The following is a 15,862-nucleotide window of genomic DNA, read 5'->3' as shown; positions in this document are numbered from 1 at the left end:
TTTTCAATGACTTCGCGTTGAGGAAGACTTTTCTTCTACTTGGACTACGCTTCGCTTTTTTTTTTCCTGGTGGGGGTAAAGCGGTCAATCCTCTTTGAACCTGCATGCGGGATCGGCTCTACAGACAAAGAAAGTACTAATGTCCATGTGAACGGCCCTGGATCCGATCCAACTCGCTCTCGATTGGATGGCTCCGGACTATACATTAAAATCCAGATCATGCATTCTGCTAAGGGGTCCATTGATATTGGTTCGGTTAAGAAGGTCGGAGATCTCCTGGAGATTCTTGACTCGCATTTCTGCAGAAATCAGTGGGTCACGTGTGGCAAGCTGGCAGTCCATTTCCGGAAGAATGTGTGGATATTTGGTGCTATGGAGACAATTGGGTATCAAAATGCAGATAGTACATAACGGAATATGAGGAATAAGGTCGGCAATCCCATAGCTCAAAGGTTGACCGAAGCAGATGAGGGTTTGGGGTAAGTGAGCGGGCCATAACTCTCAAGGTGGGTTTCGGTGATCAGAGGACTGTTCCTGAAGACTGAATCAAGCTGGATAGACTCAGGCATATGGCTCTTGCCATCGGGATCGGGAGTTCAATAGCTGCCATGGTATACGGCATGTCCCAGGCGATGAGTGGTGATGGTGATGGCGATGGCGATGACCGGTGACTCGAGGAGAGCAGGTCTTTCTGGTGTTACAGGTTGGGCAAGCTGGTCGCGACGTGAAGCTGCACGTCGAACACGTTTGGGACTAATTCGAGCTTGGCCAATTAGATCAGATTGATCCTTCCTTTTCAACTCTTGACCGACGGGTGCCCATGATGAAGTCAATATACGCCGGGCGGTTCCCTTTCATAGCCTCGAGGGCATCTTGCAAAAGTCCATAAGTCAAACTGAGTTTCAATCCAAGCTTTGCAGTACGAGCGGCGGTGTAGACATCGTGACGGGCTAAGGATTGGCATGTTAGCTTTCAGTTAATGAAGAGAGCTGAATATTGAGAAACTCACACAGCAAGCTGTAGATTCCTGAAAAGGATAAGCCGGCGGTGACGGTCGATAAAAAGTCTCTTTCTTCATGTCGGGCATAGTCCACCGTCTCCTCGAACAAACAGAATGTGAGAGCACCTGCGCCGAGCTTCAATCCCATCTTCACGCCATCTTTCACTCCGCCTACTACACTGATGTAGTTCTTCGTTTTATGGTACTGGAACCATCCGGTGGAGGATGTAGGGAAGCGATGCGCATTTTCCGCCCGAAACACGAAGCCCGCTTTTTTGCTGCCGTGGTAGTATCCCAACATAGAGCCGGTCATAAAGGCAGACATTGTAGCGTAGGGGATTCGCTGGCTGACGTCAATTCCTAACCGCGGGGGGCTGTCGCATTCGAAGAGCTTATCCCAGTGGATAATTCTGAGGAGGACGGAGTTCGCCTGCAAGGACTCAGCGGAGGGAGGGCGATTCGCCTCCATTCTGTGCAAAGTGAGAGAGAAATGGGAAATAGTTGGGTTGAGAATCGTCGCCTAGAGGTGAGTTGTCGCTGCAAAGATCAAAAGCTCAAGTCGGAGCGGAACGCGGAGTCTCGGCGGTTTCTCCGCCTTCACCTGCGAAAGACCTGACACGCCACCACTAATACTGTTCAATCTCCAAAATGGTATGCTTGTCTAGTTTAACCTCAGGTGGAGCTTGTCGAACGAAGAAAAATAGCTAACGACCGAGTAGCCTCCAAAATCCAAGCTCGACTCGAGCGCCGCGACACTCTTCTTCAAGAAGCATAAAACCACGGTCCTTCTGATGCTTCAAAGCCACGAATCGCTCGATACCGCAAAGGAAAAGCTCCTGCAAGCTTTAACCTCACGAGGTGTCACCAATATCAATGGCGATGCGATTCCCGAGGATTCCTTCGATATCGAATTCGGTGTGCCCATGGACCGCACCGATCTCGAGAAGGGCTGGAGACGGCTCGACGCAGATGCACCGGAGGCAGACGAGGAGGGCGTCACAAAGAAAAATAAGGGTAAATCCAAGAAGGAGGCGGTCACTTTGATGGCCGCTGGTCTTCAGGATGGACACACCATCGCTTTCCGCTTCCGCAAGCCAAATGAGGATCGAGACGAAATGGATCTTGATTATGAAGACCCGGGCTGGGATGTCCTGGTCCCGACATTTGACGATGAGGAGGAAGAATGAATGAGTGTTCACTCATTGGCTCTGAACAGGCTTCGGGTACTACGTTTAGAGTGGCTTACGGCGCTTCTGGGAGGGTAAAGTTGATTCAATTGCATGGCGTTTTGAGTTCGGTGGGTATGGGACAGTGATTACGACCAAAATGATACCAAAACGGCCAATTAGCCCACGACTAGTGCAAAGGTCCAGGTGTTTTGTACCATTCTAGCCAGGACCATGGGTGTGTCGGTCATAATAGAGGCCGTTCGCCAACATTCACCAGGTGCTTCGACAAGGGCCTGGGTGAATCATGAAGATCCTATCAAGGTGAATGTGGTCAAAGATATCTTGTATCCATGGCCTACAGACACAGTCTTGAAAAGTCTATGGGTCTTTTCTCAACTAAGTGAGCTCAAGTGCCAGGGGGTTGGACGTAGAAATGTCCGAAATCAATATCATGTTGGATATAGAAAGGTTCTATGAAGTGGCTTTAAGGTATAACGTTATAACTAGAGACCTGTTAGCCCGCCCTCCGCAGTTCAAGATGAGTAGTGCGTCGTTATAGACATGAAGATAGGGCAGGAAATACATGAAACGCCTTCTCTGAACTGGGGTCAAATTATTTCCACGCCACCAGTTGCTCAGGCAACCAAGGACAACACCAACAAATGAAACGGGAGCAAGGAGACTCGGAGAATACTGCATCCCATACCCCATCCACCCTTTAGATCCACATATTCTTTTCAACATTCTTGAGTGCATCTAACCTCGGCCTTCTCCAGGGTGTCAACTGCTGTGACGCGGCCCTCAACCACGCGACTCGGGGCTACGACACAGCTCCCCTTCCAATCCTCAGCATGGCGGTCTCCGACGGGGCTTCCTCCATCAGCGTTGCAGTCCGTGTTCGACCCTTTACCATTAGGGAGGCAGCCCAAATAACTCGATCGGACGATGGACCCCTATTTCTCGGTGATGGATCTCTCGCGAGCGCGCCGACACCAAAGCTGAACCAGAAGGGGATTCGGTCTATTGTGAAGGTCATCGATGATCGATGTCTGGTGTTTGACCCCCCAGAGGACAACCCTGTCCAGAAGTTTTCCAGAAGCGTGGTACCCAACGGAAAGCGCGTCAAAGATCAAACTTTCGCCTTTGATCGCATCTTTGACCAGAACGCCTCTCAGGGGGAGGTCTACGAATCGACCACCCGCAGCCTTCTCGATAATGTTCTCGACGGATACAATGCGACAGTCTTTGCCTATGGTGCAACCGGATGTGGTAAAACCCACACAATCACTGGAACTGCCCAGCAGCCCGGTATCATCTTCCTGACTATGCAGGAGTTGTTTGAACGCATCGACGAACGATCGAGCGAGAAAGCGGTCGAAATTTCTCTTTCATACCTCGAGATTTACAACGAGACTATTCGCGACTTGCTTGTGCCCGCGGGAAGCAGTGGTAAGGGAGGTTTGATGCTACGCGAAGACTCTCAACAGTCAGTCTCCGTCGCTGGTCTGTCAAGTCACCACCCGCAAAATGTGGAGCAGGTTATGGACATGATCGTGCAAGGCAACGAGCGCCGCACTATGTCACCAACCGAAGCAAACGCCACCTCATCCCGATCACACGCCGTCCTTCAGATCAACATCGCCCAAAAAGATCGTAATGCCGACGTCAATGAACCCACCACCATGGCTACTTTCAGTATCATCGATTTGGCTGGAAGTGAGCGAGCAAGTGCCACAAAGAACAGGGGCGAGCGGCTGTTCGAGGGTGCCAACATCAACAAATCCCTATTGTCCCTGGGAAGCTGCATCAATGCTCTGTGCGATCCCCGGAAGCGCAACCACATCCCATATCGAAACTCGAAGCTTACTCGTCTGCTCAAATTTGCACTGGGAGGAAATTGTAAGACAGTTATGATTGTCTGTGTCAGCCCTTCGAGTCAACACTTCGACGAGACCCAGAATACTCTTCGATATGCCAACCGAGCAAAGAATATTCAGACCAAGGTCACTCGAAATGTCTTTAACGTCAACCGACACGTCAAGGACTTTTTGGTCAAAATTGATGAACAAATGAACATGATTAACGAGCTTAAGGCTCAGGCAAAAGACCACGAGAAGGTCGCCTTTGCCAAATTCCGCAAGCAGAACGAAAAGAAAGATGCGGTGTTGCGTGAGGGCGTCGCCCGGATTCGCAATGCCTATGAACATTCCTTGGCTGAGCGGCAGGAAAAGACCAACAATATGCTGAAATTACGACAAATCAGCCGTAGAATCGGCATTCTATCATCTTGGATCGCTGCCTTTGACAATGCTTGCGCATCGCGTGAGGACGAGGAAGGATTGTCCAACTTGTATGCCATTCGCAAGTCTGCACAGGGCATCCTCCTTGAGCTGGAAGGAAGCAGGCATCATTACAACCAACGCTTATCAAAAAGCAATTGGGACCGCGCAGTCAATTCCGCCGTTGAGAATGCCTCCAAACAACTCCAAGAGTTCGATACCACCGATAACAGTGATTTTGCCAACCTTAACAGAGAAGCAGAGCTGCTGAGATCGAATGCAGAGCGCGAGGCCTTGTCAGCTGTGGTGGAACAAGACAAAGCGGGCGAGGCATCTGCTGTGCAGCTTCTTTTGCAAGCACAATTTGAGATGATGGGATCAATCGAGGAGATAATGCAACTAAATGCAAGCGAAGCCATCAAAAAGGGACGGACAATCCTCATGAAAATGATGGAGGACTGCACCAATGCCGCAACAAACCTTGTCAAACCAGATGGCAGCCTGCCCACTATCCCGAACGTCAGCTCCGCTAGGCCAGCAAGCCCCTCAAAACCAAAGAAGAGATTCAGTTTGGTAAGCTTGCCGCCTGTGAGTAGCGCCAACCCACCAGTCACACTTGCCCCTGTCGTCCCAACTTCGCCAACCAAAGCCTCTCCTCGTCGTCGCAAGGTTGCACCTGGCCGCAAGCTCGTGAGCTTCTCGCCGAAGAAACCCCAATCAAAGCCCACAAAACGATCTGTCCGCTGGAAGGACGATGAGGAAGAAGGTGCTTTAACTGAATTAAAGAGCCCTCGGAAGTTTGAGTCTGAGTATGTCGATGGACCCAGCTGGGACGAGCCATCCTTGCCTCCTCGGTCAGGATCTCCTATTCCGCGCGATATCCCAAGAGTTTCTAGCCCAAAACTCTCGGTATCTCCCGTGTCCGACGAGCCTGCTGAATCCGCCGAGCCTACATTGAATGTCCAAAAGAACAACAGCCGTTTCAAAGCCGGCTTCTTATCCAAGAGGGCTGGTAGTTCACCGCTGGCACCACCCCCTTCATCCACCCTTCCTCTTGCCGACAGGGGAAGCTCTCCACTCCGTGACATTGAAGGAAGCAGTTTCATGAACCGCAGTCCCATGGAGCGCCCGTCCCGCATAGCAGTCCGCAGCCCCAGTGGAAATTTCCTAAGCAGCCCCGTTTCTGAGAACAAGGACAACTGGAAATCGAATAAGGAAGATGCAATCAAGATCAACTCGGCTATGCGACGCCTCTCGAACACTCATATTAATCCTTCATCTGCCAATTCCCTACGTGTTAATCGACGCCGCAGCCCAACGTCTGGTACGTACGGAGCTACCCCGGGCGAGAACAACATGTTCACTGCATCCCAAGCCCGGCGTATGGTCAAGAGCGAGCGAGAACTTGACGCAAAGCCTCGCGTTCTGAGCCCTCACGCCCTCCCTGTGATGAAGAATACTGGACGTCGCACTACGTTAGGTGATATTCGCCCTCGGAATCTCAGCATTTCCGGCCGGGATGCCATTCGTCTCAGCGCGATGGCAGCACCCCCTGCTGACCGCTACTCGGATGCCTCGTCTGGACTTCGATAAACCATTGCGACTTATATTTGAAGCACGGCCGGAGTGATTTTATTTGCCAAATGGGTTACTTGGACCCCGGATAGGCGTTTTGTTGGCGTAGCAGATACCACCTCTTTCTCTTGTACACTTGGACCCATGGAAATTTTCCGTTTACTGTCATGTTTGATTACTTTTGCTAGGAGTGTATAGCACCCAGCTCAATTTCACATATCCCTTATTTCGGTGATCACGTTGCCACCCTCAGCCCTAGTTGTATTCAAATGCCGGATTCCCCGCGCTGCTTTGTCAGAACTCGAGATGACGCCACCGTTGGAGCTCTACATCTATAGCTTCTTTTTTTCTTTCGCTCGTCTGCTTCTTCTTCTCTTTTCACCCTCCCTATTTTGACTCATATTCTCCCGTTCAACCCTTGATTTGTCATATTTTGACAGAATACCCCATCCATTGCCGACGACAATCTCCACTTCTTATCGAGTACGTCCCCACCAGAATTTCAGCAGATGTCTTTTGCCGCACCATTTGCCTCGACTTTCTTCTCACGCTTCTTCCGTCCGTTTTCAACTAGTCCGACGCGTTCACTAGCTCCAGAGTCACAAGTGCGCAACATGTCAGGCACAGAGACCGCGACCGTAGCTGCCGGCTGCTTCTGGGGCGTCGAGCACCTCTACCGCAAGAATTTTGGAAACGGCAAGGGCCTCCTCGACGCCAAAGTTGGCTACTGCGGCGGTGACACTTCTTCGCCTTCTTACCGGGCTGTATGCTCCGGACAGACTGGTCGTAAGTCAAAATCAATATCCGCGTCGCGTTTCATCAACAATGCGCCGGAGCGCGAATAAGCCACAATCGCAATCAGAGAAGCTGACATATTCCCGCCTTTCCTCCCCGCAGACGCCGAAGCCCTCCAAGTGACCTTTGATCCCTCCATCGTGACTTACCGCCAACTCCTCGAATTCTTTTATCGCATGCACGACCCCACAACAGAGAACCGTCAAGGTCCGGACGTCGGTACCCAATATCGCAGTGCAATCTTCACACATGGAGAAGAGCAGCACAAGATTGCTGAAGATATCTCTGCCAAGGTTAGCAAGGAGTGGTTCAAGGCGCCTCTTTCCACTAAGATCCTGCCCGCTGGTCAATGGTGGGATGCCGAGCAATATCACCAGCTCTATCTCCAACATAACCCGACTGGATATGAGTGCCCTGCTCAGTATGTGGCTCATCTTCTTTTACCCTTTCGCTTTCGGTATAGGTTTGCTGACTTGGTATCTTCTAGCTTTATTCGGACTTTCCCTCCTCTGTCGGATTGACTAGCTTCGAGACTGTGATTGATTTTAGCCTATTCTTTATACCGCCTATGACAAAAGTCAATACAAACATTATTTTTTTTGGGATTTTTGATACCTTTCTTGCTAAGAACTTCGTCTATATGTATTATGTCGTGCCTTGCCCTGTCCTTGATATGTATATCACCACACAGCCGACTTTCATCTTTAAGCTTGAGTTCCAGAGATCTGATCCACGAAATTAGGAAGAAAATGGGGTGGTTTTTATTCCATCTTCAGCCCGATGACTTCTTTCAATTGTTCCTTATCATCCATGTGTGTCAAATTACCTGACATGACCATTTGATGGGGCTGGCACACTCACATGCTAAACAACTCTCGGCGGATAATAAAGACTTTGTGTTCAAGCCATGCCGATGCCACATTTTGCACAGTCCCTGATATTGAAAATGTTGATTCTCAAACGATATTCAAGATAACATGCAACTGGTAATGAAAATATAGTCTCGAGTACCTCTGGCGCCACGGTGTAGGAAAGTGAGCCTAACCTCTTGACATTTGCTGCATAACGTTAATCGAAATTCAGACTCAAGAAGCAGGTTTCTTAGAATCTCAAACACTAATATCATGTTGAAGGTGCATCATGTTGATACAGGAATTGATACTGTCTCTATTGGTAGACTTGATCTTATAGCGAGAGAATATTTAGTGGTTTCTCTAGATGCGCTTCACGGAAAATGTTTGACTGCTCCTACCCTCAAGTTGATTCCTCCCTATGACCGACTGATAAGTAGTAACATCGAAACCTTCAAGTGACAGTTCAAATACGTATTCAAGGCATTTCTGCTGTTTACTGCGGCCGATTCTCAAAAGAAGAGTTTGAATCTGGTTGCTTATTATGAAAAGCATAACCCTATCTTGTCATCCGCATGCATGTCCAGGGCTCCTGAATACCTTTTACATATTCCGGTTGACTAATTCGTGCAATTCTCCATGGCCTCCACCTTTTTTTGCAAGGCTTTGTCGTCCCATCTATTTAAAAGAATCCACATCTCATCACGCATCTTGATTGAGCACTCGTGACAAAGGCCGTCTTTCTTTTCAAGTCGATCCTCCTGTAGCTCAACCCCGGTCATTTTGAGAAGGCCGGTAGCTCTTCCTGTGCAGGCGCTTCGCCTGAAAAGTGGTTGTCCGAATTCGATGCACGTTTCGACTCGCCCGGGATGGTAACAGCCGCAGGTCAGATGTTTTGTAAAGAATAGTAAACACATGTTCTATATCATCTCTGGCGTGGCGCCCAAGATCAGAAAGCAGGGGCGAGGTTCTTATATGCGTATCATAAGTAGCTTTGTTGCTCAAATGACATACAGCTATACAGCAGGAACTACTGGGGATAGTCGCTGAATGTTTTACAAAATAAAGACGCGAAAAACATACAATGTAAATTGTGAACCATTTCTCCAAACAATCAACAATAAAATACTGAGGTGGGCCAATGAAATAGATCCGAAAGATTAAAGACTAGGTAATATCTCATAATTGCTCTGTACTTGAACCTGAGACCCTAATTGAGAACCGAAATCACACCAATGGCCAACAAAAAGAAGTGAACATGTACAACAATGGTTTGATGGCCGAAAAGTCCTTTGTGGCAGCGATACCAGAGAAACAAACAAAGAGAAATCATCGTGGAACAAAGGCGTTGTCATTTTGATAGCTTTCTGGGTAGATCTCAATGACAATATGATTACTAGATGGCCAGAAACCTGACCACACATCTTCGGAACAAGCCTACATGCTAAAAGAAAGATGTTCAAGCAGTTTTGAAACAGAAATCCAAGTCAAATCTGGACTCTGCCGCATAAAAAGACGAGATCAGACGCCATTAGCTGTTACTACCCATCAACCAGAAGCAAACTTTCAGAAAATGGATACTATCAACGAACTTCACACTCTTGAAACCAACACTGGCGAGGCTTCATGTGGAGAGGCCTCTATCAACGGACCTTCTCCTAGTGATGTTACTACCGAGGAAAGCTCTTCCTTGGCTGTCTCTACCGATCCATCTATCAATGATATCTGCACTAGTGCTACCTCTCTCGGTGATGCATTTACTAGCACGGAAGATACGAAGAATATCACCACCGGTGATACCCCTATCAACGACACGGAAATGAACAAGCCCGTTGCCAATGAGACCGCCGATATTCCAAGCGAGAATACAACCCCAAAGAAGAAGCGTCGCGGCCGCTACGAGCCCGAGCCAGACTGGTCCGCCCAAATGCGGGAAAAGGTGAACAAGTCTAACCGCCGTATTGGCCAAGCCTGTGATAGGTGCAAGGTATGTCCCCTAAAAGCTCTTCTTCCCTTTTCGGAATCGCGTCCTTACATATATAATGATGATCTAGGCCAAGAAGATGCGATGCACACCAGACCACGACGGCTGTGCCTCTTGCATCACCCATGGCCTTCCCTGTAAAGTAACTGACCGTGTGACCGGACAAACATACATACGCGGCGAGGCCGAACAAATGCGCCTACGTATTAAAGCACTGAACGATCAGGCGGAGGAGCTGAAGGGGAAAATTGCGGTGCTAAGGCAGGAGAATGAGCTCTTGCGTGAATCTCAGGTTGAGCTTAAGAATCACATCAATGTGTACAAGTCTTCTCTTGATACTTTTGAGGTATGTCGTTGTTTGGCTTGCTCGTATCCCCGGTGGATAATCGCGGCCTTTTTATTCGGGGTTTTTACTGAGTTGCCGATTGCTTTCTACGTTGTCCTCCTTTTCTTGTGTCTTTGTTACTGACGGAATCTCTAGGCAGGGTTTGCTCTTGGCAACCAAGAGGCTGATCTGATGCATCTTCTGTGATGATGCTAAGTATTGTGTCGTTTATTTGGGCTTGTTTTCGTTTAGGGTTTCTGCCCGATCATTTTTATGGGTGTGATATAGGATGGGAGGACTGCCGCAAGGGGATCTTCGTGGGCATGTATTGCTGCGATACATAGATAGTTATTACTTGAAATGAGACTGAGTTGATAAGAACAGAGATGAGAAAAGGTAAAAGCTGCGTAAATTCTATAACCGAACGTGTTCCCTGGGTATTCAAAATCCATAGCAAATGTACAAGAACTCCAGATGATGCAAATGATTCACCACTGCTCTACCAGCTAGCATTCTTTTTCCAACAGCAACATACCCCTTTACTTTCACACCACTCCCTGACAGATGCAGTCCCAACCTCTCGATCTTCGCCAACAAGCCCAAGTCCTTCGGTGTTAAGCCATGCTGTAAAATCTTCCAAAATGATAGGATCATACATGAGGATCTTCTCATGCCAAGTTGGCCGAGTGCGGCTACCGAGAGCTGACGACAACGGTGAAAGCTGAGGCTGAGCTCGAACAGCCTTGGTAATCTGAGCCGCTAAGTTTACCCGGCCGACTTGCGAAAAGGTATCAGCTGAGTGGGTCTTGGTCATCGAAGCTTTGGATGCAGTTCTGCGTTTGGTTGGGCTTGCAGGTGGAGTTTTAGTGAGTATTTCCAGAGTCTGCTCGTGGGTTTGACCCCTTCTAGACTTGGAAGAGATGCTGGTGTAGTACTTTTGTACTGGACTCGAAGATAGTGCGATTTCCTCTTCCGAGTCTTGAATTTCTTCCACGCCAATAAACGATGAAGAGGGTCTAGTGATAGATTTGCTCCTTGGACCTTTTTGTGGACTTTGCTGGGAAGTTATGCGTGAAGCGGCTGCTGACTTTGCAGCCTTCGATGAGGTACCTTGCGTAGGAGGGTTATGTTTTGCATTTTCTTTGGAACTTGAATCAAAGGCAGGCCTTGGGTCGTTGCTGTGCACTGGGGCCAAAGTTTTCAATTGCTCTGCTGGGGCGGCTGACTGACTACCATTGACAGCGCCGCCATGCTTTGACTCCCAACATTGTTGAAGGAGATCAATCATCTTCTTGCGGCCCCTGACCGACTTGAAACCAAATATAGCAATTTGTTTGGATAATTCAGCATCTGTAAATCCCGCATATTGTGGCATTTGAGGTGCTTGTGACTCGGTTGAGTGAAATGGGGCTACTTCCACAGGAGGGACATCGGTTTTTCTGTTTGACTTTTCAATTGTTGGGGGCTGAGACTGAATGTTCGAGCGTGAGCTCTTTTCTGACGACTTCTTCTCTGGTGGCGAATCGATGTCCGCGAAGTCAAGCTCAAACCAGTTCTTGTCAAGAGGTTTCGGTGTTGGCTTGACCACCTTGTCATTGGTCTTTGTCGGAAGTTCAGGTCGATCAGTCAGATCAATGACATTTGACTCTTTGGACTGGACTAAAGATCCTTCTATGTCTCTGGATCCAACATTCCACAGATTCTTAGTGCCTGTTATCCTTGACACAGATCGGATAGAAGAGGCTCGGTCTGCCTTCGTAGTATGAGCAAAGACATAATCGCGTGTCCCTTCTGGGTATGAAAGACTCTCAGACGCACGGATAGCTTGTTGCATTTCCCGGAGAGTCTGTGGGGAATCCTCTCTTTCCAGCTGACTGCAGGTGCCGAAGATAAGGTCTTGGTCATTCATGAACTCCACTGCAGCTTCCGGAGAAAGGATTGTAAAAGGAGAATCTTTAGCTGTTTCTTTGGCTTTCCCTCGCCTGCTTTTTGTGGCTCTAGTGCCTGGAAGGCAATCTATTGCCGGCTCTTCCTCCTCTTGTGCGTCGTTTTGGGCGTATTGCGCAGTCACTCGAGCAGTCAGTGTTGTAAACCTTTTAGGTTTGGTTTTGGTTGCCTTATTTGATTTTCTTGAAGCCGAGTCGTCTGTAGATGTGTAATCACTCAGAGTGTCAGGTTTGCCATTGGATAGTTGCTGGATTTGAGGGTTTTCCATCATGATGCGTCGGCGTTTTGTCGATCCATTGTTTCCATTATGGGGAAGGTTCAGGGGATTGGAAGCCAGTCCACTGAAGCTATAATCGGATAACAGCTTGCCAAACCCTTCCATAGTGTTTGATCCACTGTTTTTGTCTTGCGCTCCGGATTCATCACTCAATGTGACGTTCTCGTAGGCTGTCTCCCTTGGCGGTGTCCAATCCATTCTCCTTCTCATTGCCTCATCCAGGTGTAATTGCTCGTCTTTACCCAGGGCATTCGTATTCACTGTTGTATCTTTCAGTTCAGCTGAGGGCGATTGTTTGGTGGCACTTGTTTTCTTGCTAGCCTTGGTTGGTTTCTTGACCTGCTCAGTGCTCGTCTTCGTAACCTTCCCAGCAAGTTTCATGTTTCCTTGATCCTTGCTCTTGGCGGTTTTCCGGGGCCTGCCTTTGGCAGGCTTTGCCGCGGTATCCATTTCACCCACGAATTCCAGCGATGGGCTGCCAGGCGCGACAGGCGCTGGCTGATCTGCTACCTTCTTCGTCTTCCGTCCAGTCTTGCTTGGTGCGCTTTGATCACCGGTACTTGCAGTCGTGGCTTGTTTGGTCAATCTTTTCTTTGTTTTTGACGCGTCTGCTGGGCATTGTTCACTGGTAGTTGAGGTGGGAAAGAATCGAGAATGCGTGTGCGGTTGTAACAACTCGGACGGTGAAGGTACCGGTGGAGGCGTTTCGTCTCGTGGCACGACATGGCTCGCCAAGCTTAGATCTTGTTTAGCTTGTGCGGGTGATCTGGAAGGATTCGGAGAGGACGATAAGACGATCACATTCGCTGGGCTGGTCATTGTGGCGAGTCGTGTTTCTCGATATTTGTTTGCTTGGGCGATACGGACTAGTCGCACGTACAGCTGTACTCTCATGGATAACGCATTTCATATGTAAAACTCATGCCTAAAAAGACTGGAAGCAAGATATTGTTTTCAGGTAGATAGGCTTGTGGGGGTATTGTTTGGAGAACGAAGGTGAATTGAAAGTGACGAGACCGCGGGCTTGGCAAAGTTGCAGGATTGCCGTTTTGGGTTGATTCCATAGTTGAACCGGGCAACCAACGGCATTCGAAAGACTGGTAGTCTACAATTTTGTTTTATATATACTTGATTCTTATGAGTAGGCTCGTGACTTTCTGCAATGCTGGAGCCCTCGAATATTCATTTGATGTTATAAAATGCACCAAATCGTTGGATCAGGGCCTAAGTTGAAGCGAATAAAAAGTCTTGGAAATAAATACATGCGTTGAGGGTATGATTCATTCAATTCATCATTAATCTTGTGTAACAGAGGGACTCGTGATCTCTGCCATCCAATCTTATAGTTTCATCCTGAGAGAGTTCAGGATGGTTTCTTGCGACCACAGACGGACATGTTCGTGAGTCGAAAGCCACCACCCCTATGGCGTAAAACTCCCCGAGACTCAAAATACTGCACGTGTTTGACTTTTAAATGCATTGAAAAGGCTGCACTTTGATCCATTGCGAGTCCGAGGCATTTCGGGAAAGGCGTGGTGCTATTGATAGACCCTATCCCTCATGATCCTCTCAAGGCAATTGCTGCCAGTAGGGCGTTTTCAAGACGTTGTTTCAATTCATCATTGGTGCCATTGGATTGATCTGTTGCCTTAGGGGGTGAAGGCAAAGCCCCCAGCTTGTAGACTTTCTTGATTTTGTTGATATCGGAGACTTCCGCAAGTGTCTGATCATCGAAAGGAACAGAAGTCCCTTGAACGGTAGCGCTAAGATGGGCGGCAACAGACTCATGTGTTATCTCTGGGGAGACAGAGACCTTGACCACCAAGAGATCTTTAGTTGTATCGGCAATGCCAAATCTGCGGAATGACTCGGCAATCTAACTCCGTGTTAGCTCCGTGACAAATTGCGCCGCATTTCTATACACACATTATTGGTGGAGTTGAACGAGAATACAATCTCAGAATGCACATTACGAGATTTCAGTCGATTGTGCATATAATCATTAGCTGCTCTGAAGATCGCAGCAGTGGCATGTGCCCTGGAAAGAACCTGATGTAGGGTGTCAATATCAGGACTCGAAATCTATATCTTGGGGCCAATGATCGAATCCTGAGTAGACAGTTCTTCACATACCATGCTTGCATCAATGAGAGCATATTCGAACTCGGCATTGCCAGCAAGAAGCTGTGATTTCAAGAAGGCGGCGTTTTGCACATCGCGATATAGAGCCACGTGAACCGGCAAAGACGTTAAATGCGGCACATTAATAGTCTCTAAACCTGAAGCCATGGCCAACATTTAGAAATTCAGAATAAAATGACGTAGAGCAAGCCGATCTGCTAAGCCGAAGTTCAAGTTCTAAGAATATCAAATCCCACCTGTGAGTCACCTGACTATTCTGGAATTTTCCGGATTCCGGACTTAAGCATGAGTAATCACGCTGATATCACCCGTCCACCCGATACTTAAACCTCCCCTCTCTTCCCAAGGTGTGCGGCTCGATTATCAGATAACCGCAATCATGGCTTTCTTTTTACGGCGCCCGTTCGCTGTGTCATCGGCTCTTCGCCAGCTTCCCAAGGCTTCGAACACCGCTCGATTCATCCACAACTCCCCTCTCAAGCCCCAGGCACCCAAGGTCCAGGGAGCTTCGGCCTCGATCTTCGCCAAGTCTCGTTCGTCCTTCCAAAATGCATTCCGCCGTACCTACATGCAGCAGAGCTCCAGCACTGCTCAGGGCGGCAACATGACCCAGAAAATGGTGTATGGCGCCGCCATTGTCGGCGGTACCATCTTGGCCACCAACTTCATCTTTAACCGTGAGACGCGAGAGGATGGCGGCATGCCCGCTTATGAGCGTAGCTTCCTGAACGAAACCTTCATGCACACTGGCCTCGGTATTGGTATCATTGGTGTTGCTGCGCGTGCTCTTCATATGAGCGGCTGGTCTTATCGTCTCATGGCTATGAACCCTTGGCTCGTCATGGGTGTCGGTCTCGTCGGCAGCATCGGCTCCATGTACGGAACTTTCTACACCTCTCCTGATAAGTAAGTTTTTTTCAATCGCTCGAGTGGCTTAGCAAGCGGCATCCTAACTAATACCTCACATAGCTACGTTGTGAAGTATGGCTGCTGGACTCTGTTCAACCTCACCCAGGCTGCTCTTCTGTCCCCGCTCATGTTCATGCACCCCGCCATCCTCGCCCGTGCTGGTCTCTACACCGTTGGTATGATGGGCTCCATCGCTTTTGTTGGTGCCACCGCCAAGCAGGAGAAGTACCTGTACCTCGGTGGTCCTCTTCTTGCTGGTGTTGCCATCGTTGCTCTTTCCGGTCTCGCCCCCATGGTTCTCCCCGCTACTGCTGCTCGCACTCTGATGTGGTCTGAGCGCCTCTGGCTTTACGGTGGTCTTGCTGTCTTCGGTGGCTTCACCCTGTATGATGTTCAGAAGATTCTGCGCCACGCTCGTCTTGCTGAGCGCGGCGTGATCAAGCGCGATGTTGTCAATGAGTCTGTCAGCCTTGAGTTGGACTTCATTAACATCTTCGTTCGCATGGTCCAGATTCTCGGCATGCGCAACAACAGCCGTCGCTAAGCGGTCTGCATAATAGAGCAGGCTGGTATTGGCCTTACCCACACAGATATGGAGTTTTCTCTTTG

The 15,862-nt window shown here is 48.8% G+C and overlaps 8 protein-coding genes across 8 annotated transcripts; 5 read left to right on the top strand and 3 right to left on the bottom strand.

Annotated features, from left to right (window-relative positions):
- Positions 1–777: 777 nt before the first annotated feature.
- On the bottom strand, positions 778–1,469 carry N7511_010238 (uncharacterized protein; the record flags this gene model as incomplete). Its single annotated transcript, XM_057132615.1, has 2 exons — positions 778–950; positions 1,010–1,469. The coding sequence occupies 2 exons, from the start codon at positions 1,467–1,469 to the stop codon at positions 778–780; spliced, it is 633 nt and encodes a 210-aa protein (XP_056980603.1).
- A 179-nt stretch (positions 1,470–1,648) lies between these two features.
- N7511_010237 (uncharacterized protein) lies at positions 1,649–2,187 on the top strand (the record flags this gene model as incomplete). The annotated part of the gene is made up of 2 exons (XM_057132614.1): positions 1,649–1,651; positions 1,720–2,187. The coding sequence occupies 2 exons, from the start codon at positions 1,649–1,651 to the stop codon at positions 2,185–2,187; spliced, it is 471 nt and encodes a 156-aa protein (XP_056980602.1).
- An 833-nt stretch (positions 2,188–3,020) lies between these two features.
- Positions 3,021–6,041, top strand: N7511_010236 (kinesin family protein; the record flags this gene model as incomplete). Its single annotated transcript, XM_057132613.1, has 1 exon — positions 3,021–6,041. One exon carries the CDS (start codon positions 3,021–3,023, stop codon positions 6,039–6,041), a length of 3,021 nt encoding a protein of 1,006 aa, XP_056980601.1.
- Positions 6,042–6,637: 596 nt separating this feature from the next.
- Positions 6,638–7,339, top strand: N7511_010235 (peptide-methionine-S-sulfoxide reductase; the record flags this gene model as incomplete). The annotated part of the gene is made up of 3 exons (XM_057132612.1): positions 6,638–6,809; positions 6,921–7,239; positions 7,306–7,339. The coding sequence occupies 3 exons, from the start codon at positions 6,638–6,640 to the stop codon at positions 7,337–7,339; spliced, it is 525 nt and encodes a 174-aa protein (XP_056980600.1).
- A 1,903-nt stretch (positions 7,340–9,242) lies between these two features.
- On the top strand, positions 9,243–10,185 carry N7511_010234 (putative C6 finger domain protein; the record flags this gene model as incomplete). Its single annotated transcript, XM_057132611.1, has 3 exons — positions 9,243–9,656; positions 9,724–9,999; positions 10,135–10,185. 3 exons carry the CDS (start codon positions 9,243–9,245, stop codon positions 10,183–10,185), a joined length of 741 nt encoding a protein of 246 aa, XP_056980599.1.
- Positions 10,186–10,477: 292 nt separating this feature from the next.
- slx4 lies at positions 10,478–13,021 on the bottom strand (the record flags this gene model as incomplete). The annotated part of the gene is made up of 1 exon (XM_057132610.1): positions 10,478–13,021. One exon carries the CDS (start codon positions 13,019–13,021, stop codon positions 10,478–10,480), a length of 2,544 nt encoding a protein of 847 aa, XP_056980598.1.
- A 739-nt stretch (positions 13,022–13,760) lies between these two features.
- Positions 13,761–14,491, bottom strand: N7511_010232 (EKC/KEOPS complex subunit CGI121/TPRKB; the record flags this gene model as incomplete). Its single annotated transcript, XM_057132609.1, has 3 exons — positions 13,761–14,078; positions 14,129–14,284; positions 14,336–14,491. 3 exons carry the CDS (start codon positions 14,489–14,491, stop codon positions 13,761–13,763), a joined length of 630 nt encoding a protein of 209 aa, XP_056980597.1.
- Positions 14,492–14,723: 232 nt separating this feature from the next.
- Positions 14,724–15,797, top strand: N7511_010231 (Bax Inhibitor family protein; the record flags this gene model as incomplete). Its single annotated transcript, XM_057132608.1, has 2 exons — positions 14,724–15,250; positions 15,314–15,797. 2 exons carry the CDS (start codon positions 14,724–14,726, stop codon positions 15,795–15,797), a joined length of 1,011 nt encoding a protein of 336 aa, XP_056980596.1.
- Positions 15,798–15,862: the final 65 nt, after the last annotated feature.

This window comes from Penicillium nucicola (genome assembly GCF_028828085.1).
Source record: "Penicillium nucicola strain IBT 29836 chromosome Unknown utg000010l, whole genome shotgun sequence".
NCBI lineage: Eukaryota > Fungi > Ascomycota > Eurotiomycetes > Eurotiales > Aspergillaceae > Penicillium > Penicillium nucicola.
This window is presented reverse-complemented; position numbering and strand designations above follow the sequence as displayed.